General features: G+C 38.7%; 1 protein-coding gene across 8 annotated transcripts in view; it reads left to right on the top strand.

Annotated features, from left to right (window-relative positions):
* The window catches only part of ITSN1 (intersectin 1), a 220,478-nt gene that overhangs the window by 106,292 nt on the left and 92,384 nt on the right, over window positions 1-21,802 (top strand). For all 8 annotated transcript variants that reach the window (XM_023238780.2, XM_023238781.2, XM_023238779.2 and 5 more), the window contains 6 exons: window positions 198-313; window positions 6,701-6,963; window positions 9,077-9,226; window positions 9,849-9,989; window positions 16,769-16,856; window positions 16,995-17,134. In XM_023238780.2, the coding sequence (XP_023094548.1) occupies window positions 198-313; window positions 6,701-6,963; window positions 9,077-9,226; window positions 9,849-9,989; window positions 16,769-16,856; window positions 16,995-17,134 (898 nt within the window). The remainder of the gene's footprint in view (window positions 1-197; window positions 314-6,700; window positions 6,964-9,076; window positions 9,227-9,848; window positions 9,990-16,768; window positions 16,857-16,994; window positions 17,135-21,802) is intronic.

The following is a 21,802-nucleotide window of genomic DNA, read 5'->3' as shown; positions in this document are numbered from 1 at the left end:
CTGGTAGCATTCATGTACTCGTTTTTAAAAACCTCTTTGTAAACAGGACCAGATCTTTATCTTTTCCTCACGATACGTGAGATTTTCTCCATGATGTGGCATCATCTTTAAAAACTCTTTTCCACCGTTGGCTCGGTGCTACCTAGACGGCTTTGTGTGAATCCATTTTTTTTTTTGCTTTGTTTCCCCAATTGCAGACGAGTTCGATCTGGCAGTGGTATATCTGTCATCAGCTCAACGGCAGTAGATCAGAGGTTACCAGAGGAACCAGTTTTAGAAGATGAGCAACAACAGCTAGAGAAGAAATTGCCCGGTAAGGCAGTCTTTCCATTTCAGTTACATCATATTAGAGGTTTTCCGCCTCTAAGGCAAAGACGGGGGTAAAAAGAAATGTAGCTTCTGACATTCTTGCTGTATTCCCTTAACTGACCTTAGAAAGGAGACACTTTTAACATGTTTTGGATTTGACTATAGGTAGAGAAATAAGAACATTACGGACTTCACTACTTTTAAACTGAAATCTGATTATTTACCAGCAACCAAAAATTTTATAGCTGTTATTTATAGAACACTCGAAGTTGGTAAACCTTTACAGTGCTTGCTTAGTACCACCAGTGCCGAAATAGGATGTAAAACTGCCTCTTGTTATTTTCTCACACTGTTATAAGAAAATTGGAAACTCCTTAATAACAGGAAGCTATTTTAAATTTAGTAAGAACCTATTTTAAAACACCTTCATTGGAGCGTCTGGGTGGCTCAGTTGAGTGTCCAACTCTTGATTTTGGCTCAGGTCACGATCCCAGGGTCCTGGGACTGAGCCCCGCGTCAGGCTCTGTGCTGAGTGTGGAGCTTGCTTAAGATTCTCTCCCCACCCCCCGCCCCCTGCCTCTTTCTCCTGCTTGCACTCTCTCTCAAATTAAAAAAATATATATGCAAATAAATAAAATTTAAAAATCCTCATTTATAATAATAAGCTCATCACACTATTAAAATATTCTAGAGCGGCTATGAATTATTGATAATGAGATGATAATTGATACTAAGGCAAATGAAGTTTATGGAGTCTCTCTATATTAATTTGCATATTTTATTATATTTGTCAGTGTCATTTAGCTGCATTTAAAGTGCTCAGTGGTTAGCTAGCCTGCTCAGGACACTAGCTCTCCCGATTTCCTCTTTAAATTAAATTTTTTTTCTGTTTACTGATAAACTTCTTATTGATAATGTTCTTTGTGTGAAGCTATGTGTTGAGTACGGTGAAGAATTTAAACGTTAACAGGTGTGGTCCGTACCATCAAGAAGGTTATAATAGAATTGAGGATTTAGGGCATCCATATAAATAATCACCAAAGCAGTACCTAAGTGTGGTAAAGTCCTGAAGACAGTAGCATAGATGCACAGCACAGCTTACTTACGTGGGTTGGCATAGACTGGGAAAGGCATGAAGTAGAAATCTCTGTGCAGGAGGTCTCAGTCACGTTGAGACTGAAGATGAATAGGGTCATTACAAGTGGGAAGGAAGAACATTTCAGGTTGGTAATAATGGGAATGAAGTCTCAAAGGCAAATAAGGACAGGAATCCTTTGAATATGGAATTTTCTTTTCCTGTCGGTAGTTAGACATTCATTTAGAGTTCTGAACAGGAAGTGACATCATTGGTTTTTTGTTCATGCATTCATTCTTTGAGTGGCCATTTATTATGTGCCTCCTCTGTAGCAGAAACAGGGCCAGGTATTGGAACTAAGATGTGTAGGGACCTTTAGGGTTTTTTTTTTTTTAATTGGGGTAAAATTCACATGACAGAAATTTGATCATTAAAAAATATACAGTTCAGTGGCTGTCTTAGGGTGGGCTGCCATAATAAAGTATAGTAGTCTAGGTGGCTTAAATAGCAGAAGTGAATTAATTTCTCACAGTTCTGGAGGCCAGGAAGTCCAACATTAGGATGCCATCCAATTCAGTTCCTGGTCAGGCTGTCTTTGTGGCGTGCAGATGGCGATCTTCTTTTTGTGCCCTCATATCACTTTTCCTTGGTGTGTGCACGTGGGAAGAGAGAAATCTCTTTTTCTCTCTTCCTCTCTTCCTCTGTAAAGCCATTAATCCCACCCTCAGGACCTTATCTTAACCCTGATTAAATAACATCACATTAGGGCTTAGACTTCAGCATAGGAAGTCTGCAGGTTATTCAGTCCATGACAGTGTTGTTCAGTATACTGACAGTGTTGTGCAGCCATCAGCTCTGTCTAGTGCTGAGATGTTTTCATCACCCCAAAAGAAAACTCCATACGCAGTGATTCCTGATCCCCCCCCTCCCCCAGCCCTGGCAGTCAGCAGTCTGCTTTCTGCCTCTTGGGGTTTACCTGTCTGGGACATTTCATATAAATGGTCTTGTACAGGGAGTGGCCTTTCACTTATCAAGATAGTTTTGATTCATGCATGTTGTAGCATGTATCATTATTACTTCCTTCCTTTCTGTGATTGAGCGGACTTTCACTTTTAAGGTAGCAAAGTAAAACGGATATACCTCCTCCGCAGTCAGTAAAGGAGCAAGAAGGACAAGAAAACCAAAACACACTTAACTGTGTTCGGTCTCTAATCCACAACTGTAATGTCTGAGGAATGTCTGTCTAAAGCAGCAAAGGCCAAACAGGAATGTGGGAAGAAGCCAAGGAAGGGTGCCCACAGTTACAGATCTCAAGACCAAGTATCAAGTGACAGTTCTGCAAACAGGGCACAATGGGAATGGCGTGCTACACAGGCAGGCCTTGAGAGCTTCTCCTGTCTGGGGTCGGTTCCAAGGAGGAGCATGTGAGGCAGACACAAAATTGAATGGACACTGCTGAAGACATAGGAAGGGGCATGAAAACATGAAGGGACATTGGGAATTTATTTTTAAAGGAAAAGGAAATGGTTATAGACAGAATGATAGCAAAGATTAGAGAAAAAAATGATTGGCCTGGGAAATAAGGCTAAAATTCCTAAATGTTGTTCTCAAAGAAGGAGACTGAATGACGGATTAGAAAAAATTATTTGCTGAATGTGATCTGCATAGTGATTAGGGTACATCTTGTTCTTCAGTATGAAATGTAGAATACTCACCTACCTACCTCTGCCTTCAGAAATCGTCTTGTTAGAAGACATACACAAGCACAGTTATAAGCTGAGGAGAGAGAGGTAGGGAGGGAAAGATTCATGGTACAGGAAAGTTAGGGGGTCAATTGTTCAATCAAGGTGATGGAGAAGGAAAAGCATAAACAGGGAAGGAAAGGAGGTTGATGGTGATACAGAATTGCAGTTTTAGAAAGATTATTCTACAGGTGGTGTTCAGTGTTTTGAATGCCATGACGTGGTATTTGTCATGGAGGGGAGAGTATGTTAGCAAAGAACTTAGGATTTTTTTTTTTAATTGAGATAAAATTGGTATATAGTACTGTATTAGTTTCAGGTGTACAGCATAATTCAGTGTTTGCATAGACTACAACGTGATCACTACGGTAAGTCCAGTTACCATCCATCACTATACAGTTGACCCCCTTCGCTCTTTTCTCCCACCCCCAAACTCCCTTTCTCTTTGGTAACCCCCCATTCTCTTTCTATATCTGTGAGTTTTGTTTTGTTTTTATTCCATATATAAGTGAAATCAGATGATATATGTCTGTTTGACTTGTTTTACTTAGCATAATACCCTCAAGGTCCATCCGTGTTGTTGCAAATGATTTCCTTCTTTTTTGTGGCTGAATAATAATGCATTTTCTTTATCCAGTCATCCACCGAGAGACACTTAGGTTGTTTGCATGTCTTGGCTGTTGTAAACAATGCTGTAATGAACATGGGGGTACAGATATCTTTTTGAATAATTTTGTTTTCTTGGGTAAATGTCCAGAAGTGGAATTGGTGGGTCATCTGGCAGTTTTGTTTTATTTTGTTTTGTTGTGTTTTTGAGGGACCTCTGTACTGTTCTTCTGTAGTGGCTACACCAATTTACATTCCTCCCGACAGTGTGTGAGGGTTCCCTATTCTCCACAACCTCTCCAACACTTGTTATTCCTTGTCTTTTTGATAATAGTCATTTTGACAGGTGTGAGATGACATCTCATGTGGTTTTGATTCGCATTCCTGTGATGATTAATGATGATGAGCATCTCCTCATGTGCCTGTTGACCATCTGTACAACTTCTTTGCAAAAATGTCTACTCAGATCTTCTGCTCTATTTTTTAATCAGATTGTTTTATGTTGCGTTGTATGAGTTTTTTATATATTTTAGATACTAGCCCATTATCAGATACGTGATTTGCATATCTGAAGATCAGATATCTTCTCTCATTGCAAAGGTTGTCTTTTTATTTTGTTGATAGTCTCCTTCACTGTGCAGAAGCTTTGTAGTTTGATACAATGCCATTTGTTTTTTCTTTCATTATTCTTGCCTTTGGAATCAGGTCCAGAAAGCAGTGTTCCATGAGTCATGTCAGTGAGCCTAGTCAGTATGTTTCTGATAGGAGTTTCATGGTTTTAGGCCTGCATTCAAGTCTTTAATCTGTTTTGAGCTAATTTTTACATATGGCGTAAGAAGAGAGTGTGTTGTAGACTCTAGGTCTGGAGTTCTCTCTTGTCCAGCAAGAGAGCGGGACTCAGGGTTGAAAATGTGAGAGAGGCTAATACCCAGGAGGAGACAAGAGCCCTGAGTAAGGGTCCTTGCTCCCTTTTTTATTAGGATCAGAATGCTTACAAGTGTGATGGGCATGGACAGACTGTCAGTGAAACCGTGAACTTTAACTCATGGGCTCATGGGCATGGGGAAGAGGGGGTTTTGGAGATACGCGGTGTTAGGGGTTTGGGTCAATACAAGACAAGATTCTGGTGCAGGGTGGAAAGTTGTTTATAGCAACCATGAGGCCCCACCTCTGTTTACCTAAACTAGCCAAGGTGACAAGAAAGACGGAGCATGCTACCTCAGGGTCAACAAGACATCTTTCTTTTGCTAATTAGCTCCACTCTGGGCAACTGGCCCTGCTGTGGTCTGTAGCTCTATTTACCTGTTTACCTAATTGGTCCTTCCTTCTTGTGAAAGCAGCTTTCTGCTGTTGTCCTATACCTTTGCCTTTTACTGGGGACCTTTGCCCCCTTTACCTAATCTTATTTACCTACTCTTGTTTACCCAAACTTGGGTGTGTTCATCCTGTGGCTTTCTAATTCTTTATGCCTCGTTAACCCATCAGTGCAGGCTCAGGGAATTCCTAAGCTTGTTCCCTGCAAGAGTGGTCCAGTTTCATTCTTTTGCATGTGGCAGTTTTCTAGCACCATTTATTGGGGAGGCTTTTCTTTCTCCATTGTGTATTTTTGTTTTATTTGTTGTAAATGAGTTGACCATATAAGTGTGGGTTTGTTCCTGGGCTCTATTCTGGTCCATTCATCTGTGCCTGTTTTTATGCCAATAATACTGCTTTGATTACTATAGCCTTGTAGTATAGTTTGAAATCAGGGAGCACGATACCTCCAACTTTGTTCTTCTTTCTCTCAAGTCTGCTTTGGCTATTCAGGGTCTTTTGTGGTTCCGTATAAATTTTAGAATTATTCTAGTTCTGTGAAAAATGCTATTGGAATTTTGATAGGAACTGCATTGAATTTGAAGGTTGCTTTGTGTAATGTGGACATTTTAACAATATTAATTTTTCCAATCCAATTCTGATCATGGAATACTTTTCCACTGAATTATGTCTTTTGTTTCTTGCATCAGTGTCTTAAAGTTTTCAGTGTATGAGTCTTTCACCTTCTTGGTTAAATTTATTCCTAGGACTGAGTCTCTCTCTCTCTCTCAAAATAAAGAAACATTAAATTAAAAAAAATTTTTTAAATTTTTTTTAATGTTTTATTCAATTTTTGAGCGGGGGGGAGAGAGACAGAGACAGAGACAGAGAGTGAGTGGGGGAGGGGCAGAGAGAGAGGGAGACACAGAATTCGAAGCAGGCTCCAGGCTCTGAGCTGTCAGCACAGAGCCTGATGCGGGGCTCAAACCCACGAACTGTGAGATTGTGACCTGAGCCGAAGTCGGACGCTTAACCGACTGAGCCACCCAGGCGCCCCCCCAAAAAAATTTTTTTTAAAAAGGGGCGCCTGGGTGGCTCAGTTGGTTGAGCGTCCGTCATGACTTCGGCTCAGGTCATGATCTCACACTTGTGAGTTCTAGCCCCATGTATGGCTCTGTGCTGACAGCTCAGAGCCTGGAGCCTGCTTCAGATTCTGTGTCTCCCTCTCTCTCTGCCCCTCCCCTTCTTGTGCTCGCTCTCTCTCTCTCTCTCTCTCTCTCTCTCTCTTCTATCTCAAAATAAATAAACATTAAATTAAAAAAAATTTTTTTAATTTATTCCTAGGTATTCTTTTTGATGCCATCATGAATGGGATTGTTTTCTTAATTTCTCCTTCTATTGGCTAATTATTAGTACTGTATAGAAATGCAACTAATTTCTGTATATTGCTTTTGTATTCTGCAGTTCACTGAATCAAGTTCTTGGTTCTAAAAGGTATTTAGTGTCCTCGTGGTCACAGGCAGGCACAGGCAGGAAGGGCACAGGCAGGAAGGAAACTTGGGGAGTTCTGGTTTGCATTTCTACTACAGATTTCAAATGTGCCACCGAATGTTTCCTTTGAAAATAGTGTTGAAAATCATGACTTTTCATAGTTTCTCTGCTTCTCGTTTTAAAGTAACATTTGAGGATAAGAAGCGTGAGAATTTTGAGCGTGGCAACCTGGAACTCGAAAAGCGGAGGCAGGCTCTCCTGGAACAGCAGCGCAAAGAGCAGGAGCGCCTGGCCCAGCTCGAGCGCGCGGAGCAGGAGAGGAAAGAGCGGGAGCGCCAGGAGCAGGAGCGCAAGAGACAACTGGAGCTGGAGAAGCAACTGGAAAAGCAGCGGGAACTAGAACGGCAGAGAGAGGAGGAGAGGAGGAAGGAAATCGAGAGACGGGAGGTAAGCAGCCACGGAGCCACCCCCACGGTTAGCGCCTGTGGCTTGCTCCCCTTCTCTCTTGATTGGTCAGGTGGCAGGTTGACACAGTCTCCTTCCTTGTACAGTCGCGTGCTTTTAGTATGTTCACCAAGCTGTGTGACCCTGTCTGATTCCAGAGCACGTTCCTCACCCCAAGAAGAACTCTCTTCCCCATTAAGCAGTTACTCCCCACCCGCCTCTCCCTGCCCTTAACAGCCACTCATTTATTTGTTTTCTGTGTCCACAGGTTGGCCTGTTGTGGACATTTCACAAGTGGGATCATATACCATGTGCCCTTCTGTGTCTGGCTTCCACTTAGCTTGTTTTCAAGTCCCAAGTTGTAGCGTGAATCAATGCTTTATTCCTTTTTATGACCGGATAATACTCCGGTACACGGATGTACCACATTATATTTATCCATTCATGAGTTGATGGACGTTTGAGTTGTTTTCAACTTTTTTGACTATTATGAATGATGCTGCTAAGAACATTCACACTCAAGGGGCGCCTGGGTGGCTCAGTCGGTTAAGCGCCCGACTCTTGCTTTCAGTTCCGGTCACCATCTCGTGGTTCATGAGATTGAGCCCCCCCTTCGGGTGCTGTGCTGACAGTACGGAGCCTGCTTGGGGTTCCCTCTCTCTCTCTCTCTCTCTCCCTCCCTCCCTCCCTCCCTCCCTCCCCCTACCCCATTTACATTTGCGTGCTCTCAAAATAAATAAAAACTAAACTATATACATATATTTATAACTATATGTATATATACACATATGTATATAAAAATATTTACACTCAAGCTTTTGATAATTCAGTCTCTTAACAAAAACCACTGATATTTGTTGAGAATTTTTCAGACTTTCTTCTCTGCATTTAAAAATGTATGTAGCAATATAAAAGGTTATATATGGTTGGAGAGGTTGGGGATTTAGTGCAATTTTTTTTAAAGCCCTGTAATGATCTCATACTAATTATATTGTCTGTGCCCTTTTTTTTCCACTTTAAAAAAAACGTGTGTGGGAAACCTTCAATATATTGGATGAAAGGCCTCATCAATTTGGTGCCATACTGGATAAGGGCTAAGCCAGTCTTTTGTCCGAATTTCCAGTTAAGCACATTGCTACTGAGGCAATGCCATGATTCTTTTGTGTGAATGAAATCTATTTTATAGATGGGAGATTTTCCTTTATAAAAACACAAAACACAATACTTTGGTTTCATCTCCTTTTATTGCTTCAGAAAATTTAGGGCAGTAAGCCTCTGTTCAGGCAGAGACACACAGATACCAACAGGGTTTTAATTTCCAGAATGGACAGCCAAAGGACTCAATGCCTTCCTTTCCTCTGTGTTTTTTTTTTTTTTTTTCCCAAGACACTTTAGAGTATTTATTAAGAACTAGTTAATAGGCATTTACCAGGTACCAGGCATTGATAGTCCCTAGAGATATACTGAAGGATAGTATTCCACCTGTCCTCTGGCCTGTAAAGGGGTAGTTGGAGTAAGTAGCAATTACAGTAAAGAGTGCCAGGTGCTCTTTACCCAGCAGCCATCAGAGTCAGCTCTGAGGAGGGCTGACATTGCCACAGAAATTACAGAAGCTTCTGTGGTAAAAGAAGATGAATGATTAGGGGGCTGGAGGGCAACAAATTTTAAGACTTGAGGTAAATAATTTCTTTTTGGGTAGAAGAAAGTTTTGTTTTGGGGGGATATTTCTTGTTCTTTTTGTTCTAGGGGTTTGGATTTTGATTTTACTAGATTTTACTAGATTTTTCCTTATCCTCCATGAGTCAGTAAATAAGGAAGAAAGGTTATTTTTTTTATCACTTCAAGCACTCTTGAAGGCACAAACAATCAAATTGCAACGATGACATGAATCCTGTCCTCATCTTATCTAATAGCCTTTCTAAATATTCTTTTTTTTTCATAGAAGGAATACTACATTTGTATAAATTTTGTGTTGCTATTTTGTAATAGAATTTCTTGCAGTGTGTAACATTTTATCCCTGAAAGAAAAGACTTCCTAGATGTTATGTTTATTAAGAGACATTGTATAATGTAAGAACTAAAAAATTAATAAGCTGTCTGTTTGTAAATGTCACAGGCTGCAAAACGAGAACTTGAAAGGCAACGACAACTTGAATGGGAACGGAATCGAAGACAAGAACTACTCAATCAAAGAAACAAAGAACAAGAAGACATAGTTGTACTGAAAGCAAAGAAAAAGACTCTGGAATTTGAATTAGAAGCTCTAGTGAGTGAAGTTTGCTTATGCTTTGGGAATACAGTTGACCCTGCGCAGTCAGAACTCTGTAACTCCTGACTCCCCTAACACATAACTACTAGTAGCCTACTGTTGACTGGAAGCCTTACTGATAACACAAATAGTTGATTAACACATATTTCATATGTTATATTTATCATATACTGCATTCTTTTAATAAAGTAAGCTAGAGGAAAGAAAATGTTGAGAAAATCATAAAGAGGAGAAAATGCATTTACAGTACTGTACTGTTATTTAAAAAATTTTTTTTAAACTTTATTTATTTTGAGAGAGACAGCGCAGTGAAGGAAGGACAGAGACAGTGGGAGATAGAGAATCCCAAGCAGGCTCTGCACTGTCAACTTGGAGCCCGATGTGGGGCTCAAACTCATGAAACCATGAGATCACGACCTGAGCCCGAACCAAGAGTAGGACGCTTAACCGACTGAGCCACCCAGGCACCCCAGTACTGTACTGTTATTTATCGAAAAAAAATCCGTGTGTATGTGGACCCCTGGAGTTCACCCTCGTGTTGTTCAAGGGTCAGCTGTACAGTAACACTGAACCATTAAAAATGGTAATAATAATAATAATAATTTTTCATGTGTTAAAGAATGATAAAAAGCATCAACTAGAAGGAAAACTTCAAGATATCAGATGTCGATTGACCACCCAAAGGCAAGAAATTGAGAGTACGAACAAATCCAGAGAGTTGAGGATTGCAGAAATCACCCATCTACAGCAACAGTTACAGGTGAGAAAACACATCCCTTAACAGCTTTTTGGCTTTCCCTGCTTTTCCTCTGATTCATTTCACTCATTTATTCCTACAAGCACCCAGCCTCCATGAGGTACTGGGCTCTGGGAAGCAAATACGAAGTTGACAAAGCCTGGTCTGAAAAGGAGGCTGTCAAGGAAACAAACTCAACATGCTTGCTTAGCATTGCTGCGTGCCAGGCCAGACGCTCTCAGAGGCGCTGAGGGTCCAGCAGTGAGCGGAGATGAGAGCCCCCCCTTCACGGAGCTTACCTTCTATCTGCAGGGCAGGACACCGACAAAAGAAGTCAAGTGTGTACTCTTAGAGTATGAGAGTGAGTAGGAAACAGAGTCCTGGAGAGAAGGAGGGCAGTTATTTATTATTTTTTTTGTAAGATTTTATTTTTGGGGTACCTGGATTAGCTTAGTTGGTTTGAGTGTCCGACTCTTGATTTTGGCTCCGGTCATGATCCCAAGGTTGTGGGATCAAGCCCTCGTCAGGCTCTTTACTAAGCATGGAACCTGCTTAAGATTCTCTTTCTCTCTCTCCCTCTCTCCTTCCCCCCTCCACCCCTCTCCCCCACTCACACTCTCTCAATAAAAATACAATAATACAATACAACAAAAATTATTTTATTTTATTTTATTTCAAGTAATTGCTACACCCGAGGTGGGGCTTGAACTCAAAACCCCAGGATCAAGAGTCATACATTCCACCAACTGAGCCAGCCAGGCGCCTGCAAGGGCAGTTTTTTAAATTAGGTGGTCAGGACAGGCTTCCCTGTAAGGGTCCCTTTGAGCAAAGACTCAAAAGAGAGAAGCGGTTAAGCTGTGTGGCTTTCTGGCAGAACGAGCTGTAGGTACGGAGACAGCGGTGTGAGAGCTGTGAGGCTATAGCCCGTGTTTGGGATGTGCTTACAGCAAGGAGGCCGCTGTGGTTGGAGCAGGCAGGGACTGGATCACCTGGGACATGTAGTTCACTCATGAGACTTTGACTTTACCATGATCATCACAATAAGGGAGTGCGGCTCAGTATTTTAACGGGAGTATGAGAGAGAATTATACTGAATAGTTGGGGACATAATGGAATGCTATCAGCAGTTCTGCTTCCGTTTATTAGGTATCCAGAGTTGACCACCAAGTTGCATAATATCACCTGGTTTGGTTTCACTTGTTGACCTGGGGGCAGGGGATGTCAAATTCATGTAGATGCTGTTCTGCTTGTCATCATGAAAGATGATCATTTTTGAGGTTTGTGACTTTCCTCAGCCTGATGATTTGAGATTTATCCATACTTGTGAGCAGATCAGTAGGTTGTTCGTTTTCATCCCTAAGTAGTATTTCCTGTTGATTGACATTTGGGTTCTTTCCAGTTTGGAACTTTTATGCATAAAACTGCAATGGGTATTTATTTGCAAGTCTTGATGTGGAAATATGTTTTATTTCTCTTATTTGTGTATTAACTTTTAGGAATGGAATTACCGTGTGATATAAATATAAGCTAACCCTACGGGAGACCGTCAGACTGTTTCCAGGGTGGTTGTACCATTTTTCTTTCTACATTTTACACTTTACATGTGTGAGTGCTTCAGTAGTTTCTCATCCTGGCCAACACTTGCTTTGTCATTATTTGTAATGAATATTTCTGATGGATGTGTCACAGTATCTCATGTGGCTTTAATTTGCATATCCCTGAAAGCTAGTGGTGTTGGGCCTCACTTCATACGTGTATTGGTATGTATCTTCTTGTGTGTGTTTTTTGTGAACAGATCTTTTGCCCATTTTTTTGTTGGGTTATTTACCTTACTGTGGAACTGTAAAGAGTTCTTTATATATTTTTGTATCAAGTCCTTTGTCAGGTATTTTTACCTTCCCTATAGCTTCCATTTTTGTAATGGTGTGGTGTTTTTTGAGAAGTTTTAAGTTGTCGGGAAGTTCAGTTTATTAATTTTTTCTTTTATGGTTTACGTTTTTTTGTGTTCTAAGAAATCTTTGGCCATCCCAAGGTTGCAGACATTTTCTCTTAACGTTTTCTTCCAGGATTTTTACAGTTTTCTCTTTTATGTTTAAATCTGTAATCCATTTCACATTGATTTTTATGAAAGTGTAAAGTAAGGGGTGAGGTTCATCTTTTTTTTTTTTCCATACCAATACCCAATTGTTGTAGCAACATTTATAGAAAACACTGTCCTTTTCCCTTATTGAATTACTTTGGTTGTTGAAAATCAATTAATGTGAAATCTTCACTAGTATTCTTTTTTCAAATTATTTTGGCTATTTTACATCCTTTACATTTCCACGTAAGTGTTAGAATTTGCTTGTCAGTCTTTACAAAAGATACTTAGAATTTTGATTGGTGTTTCATTGAATTTATAGATCAATTTGGGAAGAATTGACATCGTAACAATATTGAGTCTTATGCTATATTTCTCGATTTTATTCAGGTTATATTATAGTTTTCAATGTATACGTTTTGTGTATATTTTACAAAGTTTATCCCTGTTTTGTGGTTTTTTGACTCTGTTGTATATTGCATATTTTTACTTCAGTTTCCAATTGATGCCAGTATATAGAGACAGAATTTTTACGTGTCAACCTTATATCTACAATATTGCTTAACTCATTTTCGGCTTCCTTAGAGTTCCTATGTATAAAATATATGGTCTGTGAATAGAGACAGCTTTATTGCTTCCTTTCTAACCTATGTACTTTTTATTTCTTCATCTTAACTGCACTGATCACAGCCTCTAGTACTATGTTAAATAGAAGTGGTGAGAGTCTCCATCTTAAGGGGAAAGCATTCAATTTCTGACTATTAAGTATGATGTTAACTATAGGTGTTTTTGTTAGATTCCCTTTATCAAGTTGAGGGACTTCCTTCCTGTTCCTTTTTTGCTGAGAGTTTTAGTCATGAATGGGTGTTGAATTGGCTCATAACTTTTTTTTTCTGCATCAACTGAGATGTTCACATGTTTTTTTCTCCTTTATTTTGTTCATATGGTGATTTATGTTGATTAAAATTTGAATGTTAAACCAACCTTCTATTCCTGAGATAAAACCATATTTGGTCATGGTGTATTGTCATTTAAAAAAATATTTAACTTGATTGAATTTGCCATTATTATCTTTCACTTAAGTTCATGAAAGATATTGGTTTATAGTTTTCTTGTAATATCCTTACCTAGTTTTATTATCAGGGTAATAAATGAGAAAATAGTTGGAGAGTATTCTTTCCTCTATTTTCTAAAAAAGTTTGTGTTGAAATGGTGTCTTTTCTTTAAGTTTTTCATTCATCAGTGAAATAAATCATCTGGGCCTGGAGTCTTTTTGTTTGTTTGTTTCTTTCTTTCTTTCTTTCTTTCTTATCTTTCTTATCTTTCTTTCTTTCTTTTTTTTTTTTTTTTTTTTTTTTTTTTGACTTTTATTTTAGAAAGAAAGAGCTGGGGAGGGGGCAGAGGGAGAGAGAATCTCAGGCAGGCTCCACACTCAGCAAAGAGCCCAACTTGGGACTCTATCCCAGGACCCTGGGATCATGACCTGAGCCAAAATCAAGAGTTGAACACTCAACTGACTGAGCCACCCAGGTGCCCCTTGTGGTAGGACTTTTAATGCAAAATGTATTTAATAAATATAGGTAGGACTTAATAAATATTGTGGTAGGGCTTTTGCAAAATGTATTTAATAAATATAGGGGTATTTACATTTTCTGTTTCGTCTTGAGTCTAATGATTTGTATCTTTCAGTGATTTTTTTCGTTTCATCCAAGTTCTCAAATTTATTTGTATAAAGTTGTTTTATAGTATTCTCTTATTCTTTGCAAGTCTGTAGTATCTATAGTGATGTCACTTCTTTCGTTCCTGATCATGGGAATTTGTATCTTCTCTACCCCTTCCGATTTTTCCTTTTTCCCTTTCTTTCCTTTCTCATCCTCCTGTTCTCCATCAATCTAACTAGAAGTTTATTGGTTTCATTGATTTTTTTTGAAATGAGCTTTTGGTTGTGTTGATTTTTCTTTATGGTTTATCTGTTTTCTGTTTCATTTACTTATACTCTTTATTATTTCCTTCCACCTACTTATTTTGGCTATAATTTCCTTTTTTCTAGCTTCATAAAAAGGAAGCTTAGATTACTGAACTTGAACCTTTTTTCATTTTTGATATAAACATTTTAAGGTATAAATTTCCTTCTAAGCGTTATCATAGCCATATTTCACAAATTTTTAATGTGTTTTCATATTCATTCAATTCAAAAGCCTTTTTATTTCCTTGGTAATTTCTTCTTTATTTAGGATTATGCTGTTTAGTTTCCAGATATTTGGATTGTTTCCCATATATTGTACTGATTTCTGATTTATTTATATTGTAAACTGTGAGCATAGTATGTATAATTTCAATTCTTTTTAATCTTTTTGAGTTTACTGTGACTTATTTTATGACTCAGCATATGATCTATGTTGGTGATTATTTTATGTGCACTTGTAAAGAATGTGCACTCTGTTGTAGTTGGGTGGAGTGTCCCATAAACGTCAATCAGAGCAAATTGATTCATGGTGTTTTTTGTGTTTTCTCTGTCCTTACTGATTTTGTGACGTCTTCCAGCTGTTGCAAGAAGGGTGTTGAAAGCTCTAGCATTATAAATTTTTCCATTTTCTTCCCAGTTCTGTCAGTTATTTTTTCATGTACTATGAAGTCCTAATCGATTTGAGATACTAGGATATGACATACAATTTAAATAGTATCAGATATTCACTGCTAGAAGTTGTTTGAACATATTAAAAAATGCATGTACCTTTTAAAAGTATATACTTCTATATGGTAACTTTTTTTATATATATCTTTCATTAACTGTGAGAAGTTTCATAAAATATTCTTTTGGAAAATTTAGGAGTGAAGGCCATGTGTTTATCTCACCGAATGCTCTGTGACCAAACACATTTTTATTATTGAAGTTTGACACTTAGTATGTTCACTTATTGATAATAAAATACAAATCAGGGTTCCTGAAAAAGTAGTGAAGTGGAAAATAACACATGGTTTGAAGTAGGCCATGTATATCACAGGTTATGAGATGTTGGTTCCCTTTCCTTACCGGAAATTAGCAAATATTTGCTATGTAGCTGAGTCAGGTGGCCCTTCATATTAGTTTGACTTATTTCAGAAACTTAGGTTGGCATATAAAAGTGATGTTGAGGGGCGCCTGGGTGGCTCAGTCAGTTAAGCGTCCGACTTCAGCTCAGGTCATGATCTCGCGGTCCGGTCCATGAGTTCGAGCCCCGCGTCGGGCTCTGTGCTGACAGCTCAGAACCTGGAACCTGCTTCGGATTCTGTGTCTCCCTCTCTCTCTGACCCTCCCCTGTTCATGCTCTGTCTCTCTCTGTCTCAAAAATAAATAAACATTAAAAAAAATTAATAAATTTCATATAAAAAAATAAAATTTAAAAAAATTTAAAAAAATAAAAATAAAAGTGATGTTGATATAAGTAAAATAGTCTCTGATCTGAGCTAGGCTTTATCTTGATGCATCATTGTTTATCTTGGTTCAGGAAAGAAACTTTGGGATTGGGTAAAGTAAAGGAAAGGGCCTTTCCTCAGTTGAGGGAGGAGAATAGGAGAAGCTCAGTTGGCTGGCCCTTTCTGGGGAAACAGTCTGAATTGTATATTCTTTTTTGTCCAGATTTGGGGAAAGGGATATGGATTATTCATATGAGAAGATGCTTCCAGATCCTCTCTGTTGAGCTAAATCTCTCTACTATTCAGACTTGGAGCACACAGAAATTTATTGTATATAAGCCAGTCTGTATCTAAGGATGGTTGTTCCAAAAAGACTGTTCCTTAGCCTGTGATGAAGATTTTCAATTAAGGCATTTTTATTTATTGATACCAAAATTCAATGCAAAGAGATTTTATTTTCAAGTTTTTATTTAAATTCCCGTTAGTTAACATATAGTGTAATGTTAGTTTCAGATGTAGAATTTAGTGATTCATCACTTACAACACCCAGTGCTCAAGGTAAAAATGAACATCAACTATTTGTTATTCTGTGCTGGAAAGGCTGTCACTTACTGAAATGTGTAGAAACGACATAGGATAATTTCAGTTGAAAAGCAACTCTAGTGCCTAATGGGTCATCCACGAAAACTCAAATAGCCTTTGAGTGGGTTAGCTTTTTTCTTATATCGGGTAAAAAATAGTTGGTTCAAGACTTTCGTGTACCTGTTTAAAATTGTAGGTCCATCCTCAGTGGTTGGAAAACATATATGGCAGCCAAGATTCTGTTGTTAGGAATCTCATTTTGATGTCTGTTTCCATCTTCAGGTGTATGGTAAACCTCACTTCAGCCCTGTGAAATATCCAAGTTCAGAATAGAGTCGTTCCTGTTCAAACCACTGAGTCAGTTTACAAACAAGGTCCCTGTATTTACATTTGATCCCAGTGCAAGGGAGAGATCATTCCTTTCAGTTTTCTCTGCTGAGTTGTACTTAGAGTACTTTTTTTCAAGCTTATAAATAGACAGTAAGTCAACAAAAATTTAAGAAATGTCAAGAGAGCCATAACTGTCTTAGCTTTATTTCAGTGAAAAGCATTTGGCAAATAGTTAATTGCTTGGCAAGAAAGCAGGCGCTGCCCTGATTAGATGCAGTTTCAACATACAGGATTTGGGGATGAGATTAGATGAATCTTTGAGGGATGAGAAAGCAGAGTTCTGTCTGCTTGGCCAGAACATAGGTTTCGTAGGTTTCCTTGTCATTTCATTGTTGTTTTCCTCCTTCTCTCCTAGGAGGCTCAGCAAATGCTTGGAAGACTTATTCCAGAGAAACAGATACTCAATGACCAATTAAAACAAGTTCAGCAAAACAGTTTACACAGTAGGTGTTTTCTTTTTCAAATTGGCCTTTATCCTTTCCTAATGGTAAGAATTTCCTCCAGTGTAATGAGACCATTTAAAACGCGTTTTCCTCACTGCCAGTTTGCTTTTCTTACCTTGCCATGTTTTTCTAAAATAGGAGATTCACTTCTGACACTCAAAAGAGCGTTAGAAGCAAAAGAAGTGGCTCGTCAGCAGCTCCGAGACCAACTGGATGAAGTTGAGAAAGAAACCAGGTCGAAACTACAGGAGATTGATATTTTCAATAATCAGCTGAAGGTAACTATCCATTGTGTTCCTACATCTACGTCCTACCCTTTAATTTTTCTAACTGGCCAGATGATTAGTTGATATTTAGTCCCAGGTAGAAAAATTTATTATGCTGGTTTGTCCGCCTTCCTGAAAGCCTTCATACTTACCCTTGCAATCTGAACTGCACTTGTCTCTTTAACATATAAAGATGAATTTGGTGTTTGTTAAATGAAAGCTGAGGGAGGGGCCCCCACATGACACCTGTCTTCAACCTGAATTACATTTTTATACATCTCCATCCTTTTGTCTGTTGCTCACTACATCAAGTCGGAGTCCAGAAGCTAGGCTCCAAAAGAGTCTGTCTTTTGTTCTTTGAAGACGACTAGAAAGGGATTGTTTTCCCTTTGAAAACTACGAATTGTTCTGCCACTTCTTACCTTCAAGATTGTCCTTGAATGGGAGTCTTTATTTTGCTACTTCACATTTTAAAGTGTTATTATTTAATGGAGTAATGGCTTTTGCCCCTGTGGCAGAAGTGGTAGATGGTTTTGTCACGTTTACATCATAGAATTTAGGAAAATGCCAAAGCGCTTAAGGAATGTAAAAGTGGTTATGACAGCCTCCTTGTGATTGGTGCCTTTGATTTAACTTCAGTTTTATCATCTTAAGACTGTTAACTTTTACAAGAAAACCAGAGTGCAAGGCAGTTAATTTCCTACCAACAATGAGCATATACTGTAGATTTAAGTAAATACTGGAATTTTTAGTCAATTATATTCTCATAATAAATGGACCATACTTTTCATTTTCATTTCCCATCTCAAAATCCTTTATACTTAATTCTGATTTTGCTTTTGGCACTAGGAAAAAGTAAAACTCCTTTATTATTAAAAAGAGGGAAAAAACCCAGGAAGACTATTTAAGATTTTAGTTGGCCTTTGGAGTGAGATTCTAAGCCATATTGTTCAGACATCTGAGTCTGAGGTATTTGCGTCTCCCCTTCACACCCACCTCCCCAGAGTAATAGGTAATGAACTTTTTTCAACCAACTGAGTGTTTTTCTTTGCTTTGATCCTTACACAGAATATGTACTTGTGTGTGGGGGTCTATACGTATGTTCCATACTTGTACGTATATCACTGAATGTGATATATAAGTACTGGGAGTAGAGCTGTAAGTTCTCCCTCTCTAGAATAAGCCCAATAAAAATGCTCACATTGGGGCGCCTGGGTGGCGCAGTCAGTTAAGCGTCCGACTTCAGCCAGGTCACGATCTCGCGGTCCGTGAGTTCGAGCCCCGCGTCAGGCTCTGGGCTGATGGCTCAGAGCCTGGAGCCTGCTTCCAATTCTGTGTCTCCCTCTCTCTCTGCGCCTCCCCCGTTCATGCTCTGTCTCTCTCTGTCCCAAAAATAAATAAACGTTGAAAAAAAAAATTTAAAAAAATGCTCACATTAACTCTCACTGTAACTTGTCACTATTTCAAGCAAAAAGAATATGATTACAGTGCTTTTTAATAGTCTCTTAGAATATAAACTGTTAAATGTTCAGGTATCTTCTGAACCCCAGGCAGTAGTCCAGATTTCTGCCTTGATCTTAGGATTCCTTTCTCTAGAAATTGGACTCCCAAAACAAAGTTCATGTATTAGAGGATGACCCTGCAGTGGATGATTTTTTCCCAAATGCCGAGTCTATTTATGGATCATTTTGGCCGTTGAATTGCTGTTGCCATCACTGAGTCCCTGTCACTGTGTTTGATTGATGCTGCCTTTACTGTTAGAGTTGCTGATACAAAGTCTAAGTTTAGCCCTTTATCCCATTTTATTCCTTTTCCCAAATATATTCATTTTTAAATAAGAATATTTCTTTCTGTCTTCATTTTTATTTTGGTTTTCCATTATTAACTTTAGTGTAGAGAGTAAAAAAATTACAGGCCAGTATAGCTTTACTGTTTTATCTAACAACTGATTTGGAGAACTCGACAAATATGTTTTATTGCCTTACGGTTATTATTTCTAGTATTCCTCTCATGCCTGGTGAAACCACAACAGAAACAGTTAAATCGAACAATCAAAAGGTTTATAATTTGATTGAGACAACTCCAGAGGCAGATTTAAGACTTCGTCTCTTGAGTATCTCCTGCCTACTTTTCTTTGTTGTAGTCACATTGGAAAATAGGAAGCATTTTTTCCCTGACTTTAGAGCATGTATTCTTTAGTAACTATAACTCTTGTATGATGAGATGGACCAGGAGAGCCAGCATTCGGACCCCTGGGGTTTCCTCAGTGCCTCTCTTAATACAGTGGTGCCTTTACAGCATTCACACTAATGATGCAAAAATTACTTTGGTCTTGCTGGGAGTGAAACCTTGGCGATTGTCCAGTCATCTCACACACCTTATCTAGTTGGTGTGAACTCGCTATATCTGAAACCTCCTCCTCCCAAAAGGAAACCAGCTGGAAAGTGTAGAAGAGAAACGAGGACTTAGCAGTTTTATTTCATATTCATGTAGATTGTTCCCCTAGGAGAAGAGTGTAATTCACTCATTATCAGCTAGTATAGTGACACTGGAGAGGTCCCTCACAGCATGCAGCATTTTAAAATTAGGAGACAGAACATTAAACCTGTATTCAATGGCTGGCTCCATGAATGAGGATTCTATTTAACAAAAACCAATTTCCATATTTCTTTGGTACACAACTACTTGTAATAAGTCATCTGCTTCTTTTGGTGCACACTCAAAGTTCTGTCCAGTCCCATAGTTACAAGGTCAAGTAGGGAATCATAGCACCCTGCTTTAGCCCATATTCTGGGTTAAAGACAGTGATCGGGACGTCTTAAATGTATTTAGGTTCTTGAATGTAGAAGAGTTTAGAGAGTAAGTATGTTTTATCATTTTCTCCTTTTTTTTTCTTGTTTTTTGTTTTTAAACATACAATCTGACTTTGTCCTTTCTACCAGGTGGCTAGTTCAGATGCATTCTTCTTTTAAGAGTCTCTCCTTTCTCTTTACCTCAGGAAGAATTACACTCCTGCTTCCTCACCCAAGACCTGTTAACTAGTGATGGAAATTCTCAAGTCATTCATTAAAGAGGAAAAGAATTACTTTTGCAGTCAGGTTAACAGGTGTATGTTTCATATAGGTAGCAACGTATTGAGAATATAAAGCATATTTACAATTACAGTCGTGTTTTAAACAGCTCCAGATTCAGGGATATGAAGCATTTCCCTCTGGAAGTCTCCAGAGTCTTCTTACCTGATCTCATAGAAATTGAGGGCTCATTCTTTCCTTTCAGGAAGGGTTATTTTTCCATATGTTTTAATAGACATTTACCTAATAGAGGTGATATTTATGTGTTCCAAAAATAATCCCAGGGCATAACTGTCTTTCTTTTTCTAATTTACCACCCCAAACCAAGAATTACTTGAAAAAAGAAGCATAAGAATCTTAATATAGCAAATATACTTTGCTTTTTTAAGGCCAAAGGAAAGAGCTGGGTGGGGGGTGGGTAGAAATGATAGCACACTGAGATAATGACTCTTTGTGCTAGAAATCCCCTGATTGGCAGCCTTTATATTTATGCTGCCTTTTATATGGAGAGTAAATTTTAGCTTTTTGATGATCAAATGAAATACTTGACCAGTGATTCAATCATGAATAGTTGATGTTGCTAGCGGGAATTAATACTTCTTAAAGTAATTTTAATTCAGTGGATCAAATTTGTTTTACCATACTTTTCTGCTTTTAAAATGTACTCTGTATGCAACAATTATTTTCTCACGCTAGGAAATCAGTAGGCCTCTCGTATTTGTGTTCTTGAAACATCAGTTTAAAATTATTATCTATGACTTTCTCTTTTTACTTCATTTTACTGGAAAGTCAAAGGTCTCAACATATTTGGAAGAATCCAGGTGCCTCAAGGGCACATAGAGACATTCTGATCATTGTTTTTCTTATATACAATGCCTTGCCCGTAGGTATAAAATTCTGGTTCTAGCAAGGGTCAAGTAACATTACGGATAGGGACTTTTCAGATAGAAGCACTTGACTTCCTCTTGCCCTTGGCATTGTTAATAGTTACTCTAACAGTTTTCCTTGGTGCTGACAGCCCAGTATTCCATATTTTCATGTCATAACTATGAGACAGGGCAGTAACATAATGTATATAGCCTTTAGCTTTCAAGGCTTCAAGTGTATGGCAAATAAGAGAATCCAACACTCAGAGAGGCTAGACGTTGTGTTTCACGCTGAGAAGTTCGAGTCCTTGTTGGTTCCCGTCTAGACACTGTACGCTGGACAAGTCCTAACGTGAGTGACATTTCCACTGGAGCATTTCCTTTTTCCCGTCAGTGGCAATGGAGGAGGCAGTGTTGCAGTGCCTGGAAGTTTTCCTGAGCTGTGTCATCCACTTAGACTCTTTTCTAAAGGTCTCTGTGCCCTACTCAGGCAATGCTCCTCCTCCTTAGACTGATCGTGAGGAACCATCTCTATCTCTGTGCTTCCGTCTCCCCCATGTAGATGAGTGCTCGGTGTCTAAGACACGGCTTACCATGAAGTGCTAAACGTTCTTTGTAAAATTAGTGATTAGTTATTATAAATCGTGGAGGATGGGTGAATCTTTCCTCTTGACAGACTGTGTGTGTGACGGTGGAAGCTCTGAACTATAAGCTGGATAAGGTACTGTGTACTGTAGTCTTGT

Source organism: Felis catus, chromosome C2 (genome assembly GCF_018350175.1).
Source record: "Felis catus isolate Fca126 chromosome C2, F.catus_Fca126_mat1.0, whole genome shotgun sequence".
NCBI lineage: Eukaryota > Metazoa > Chordata > Mammalia > Carnivora > Felidae > Felis > Felis catus.
This window is presented reverse-complemented; position numbering and strand designations above follow the sequence as displayed.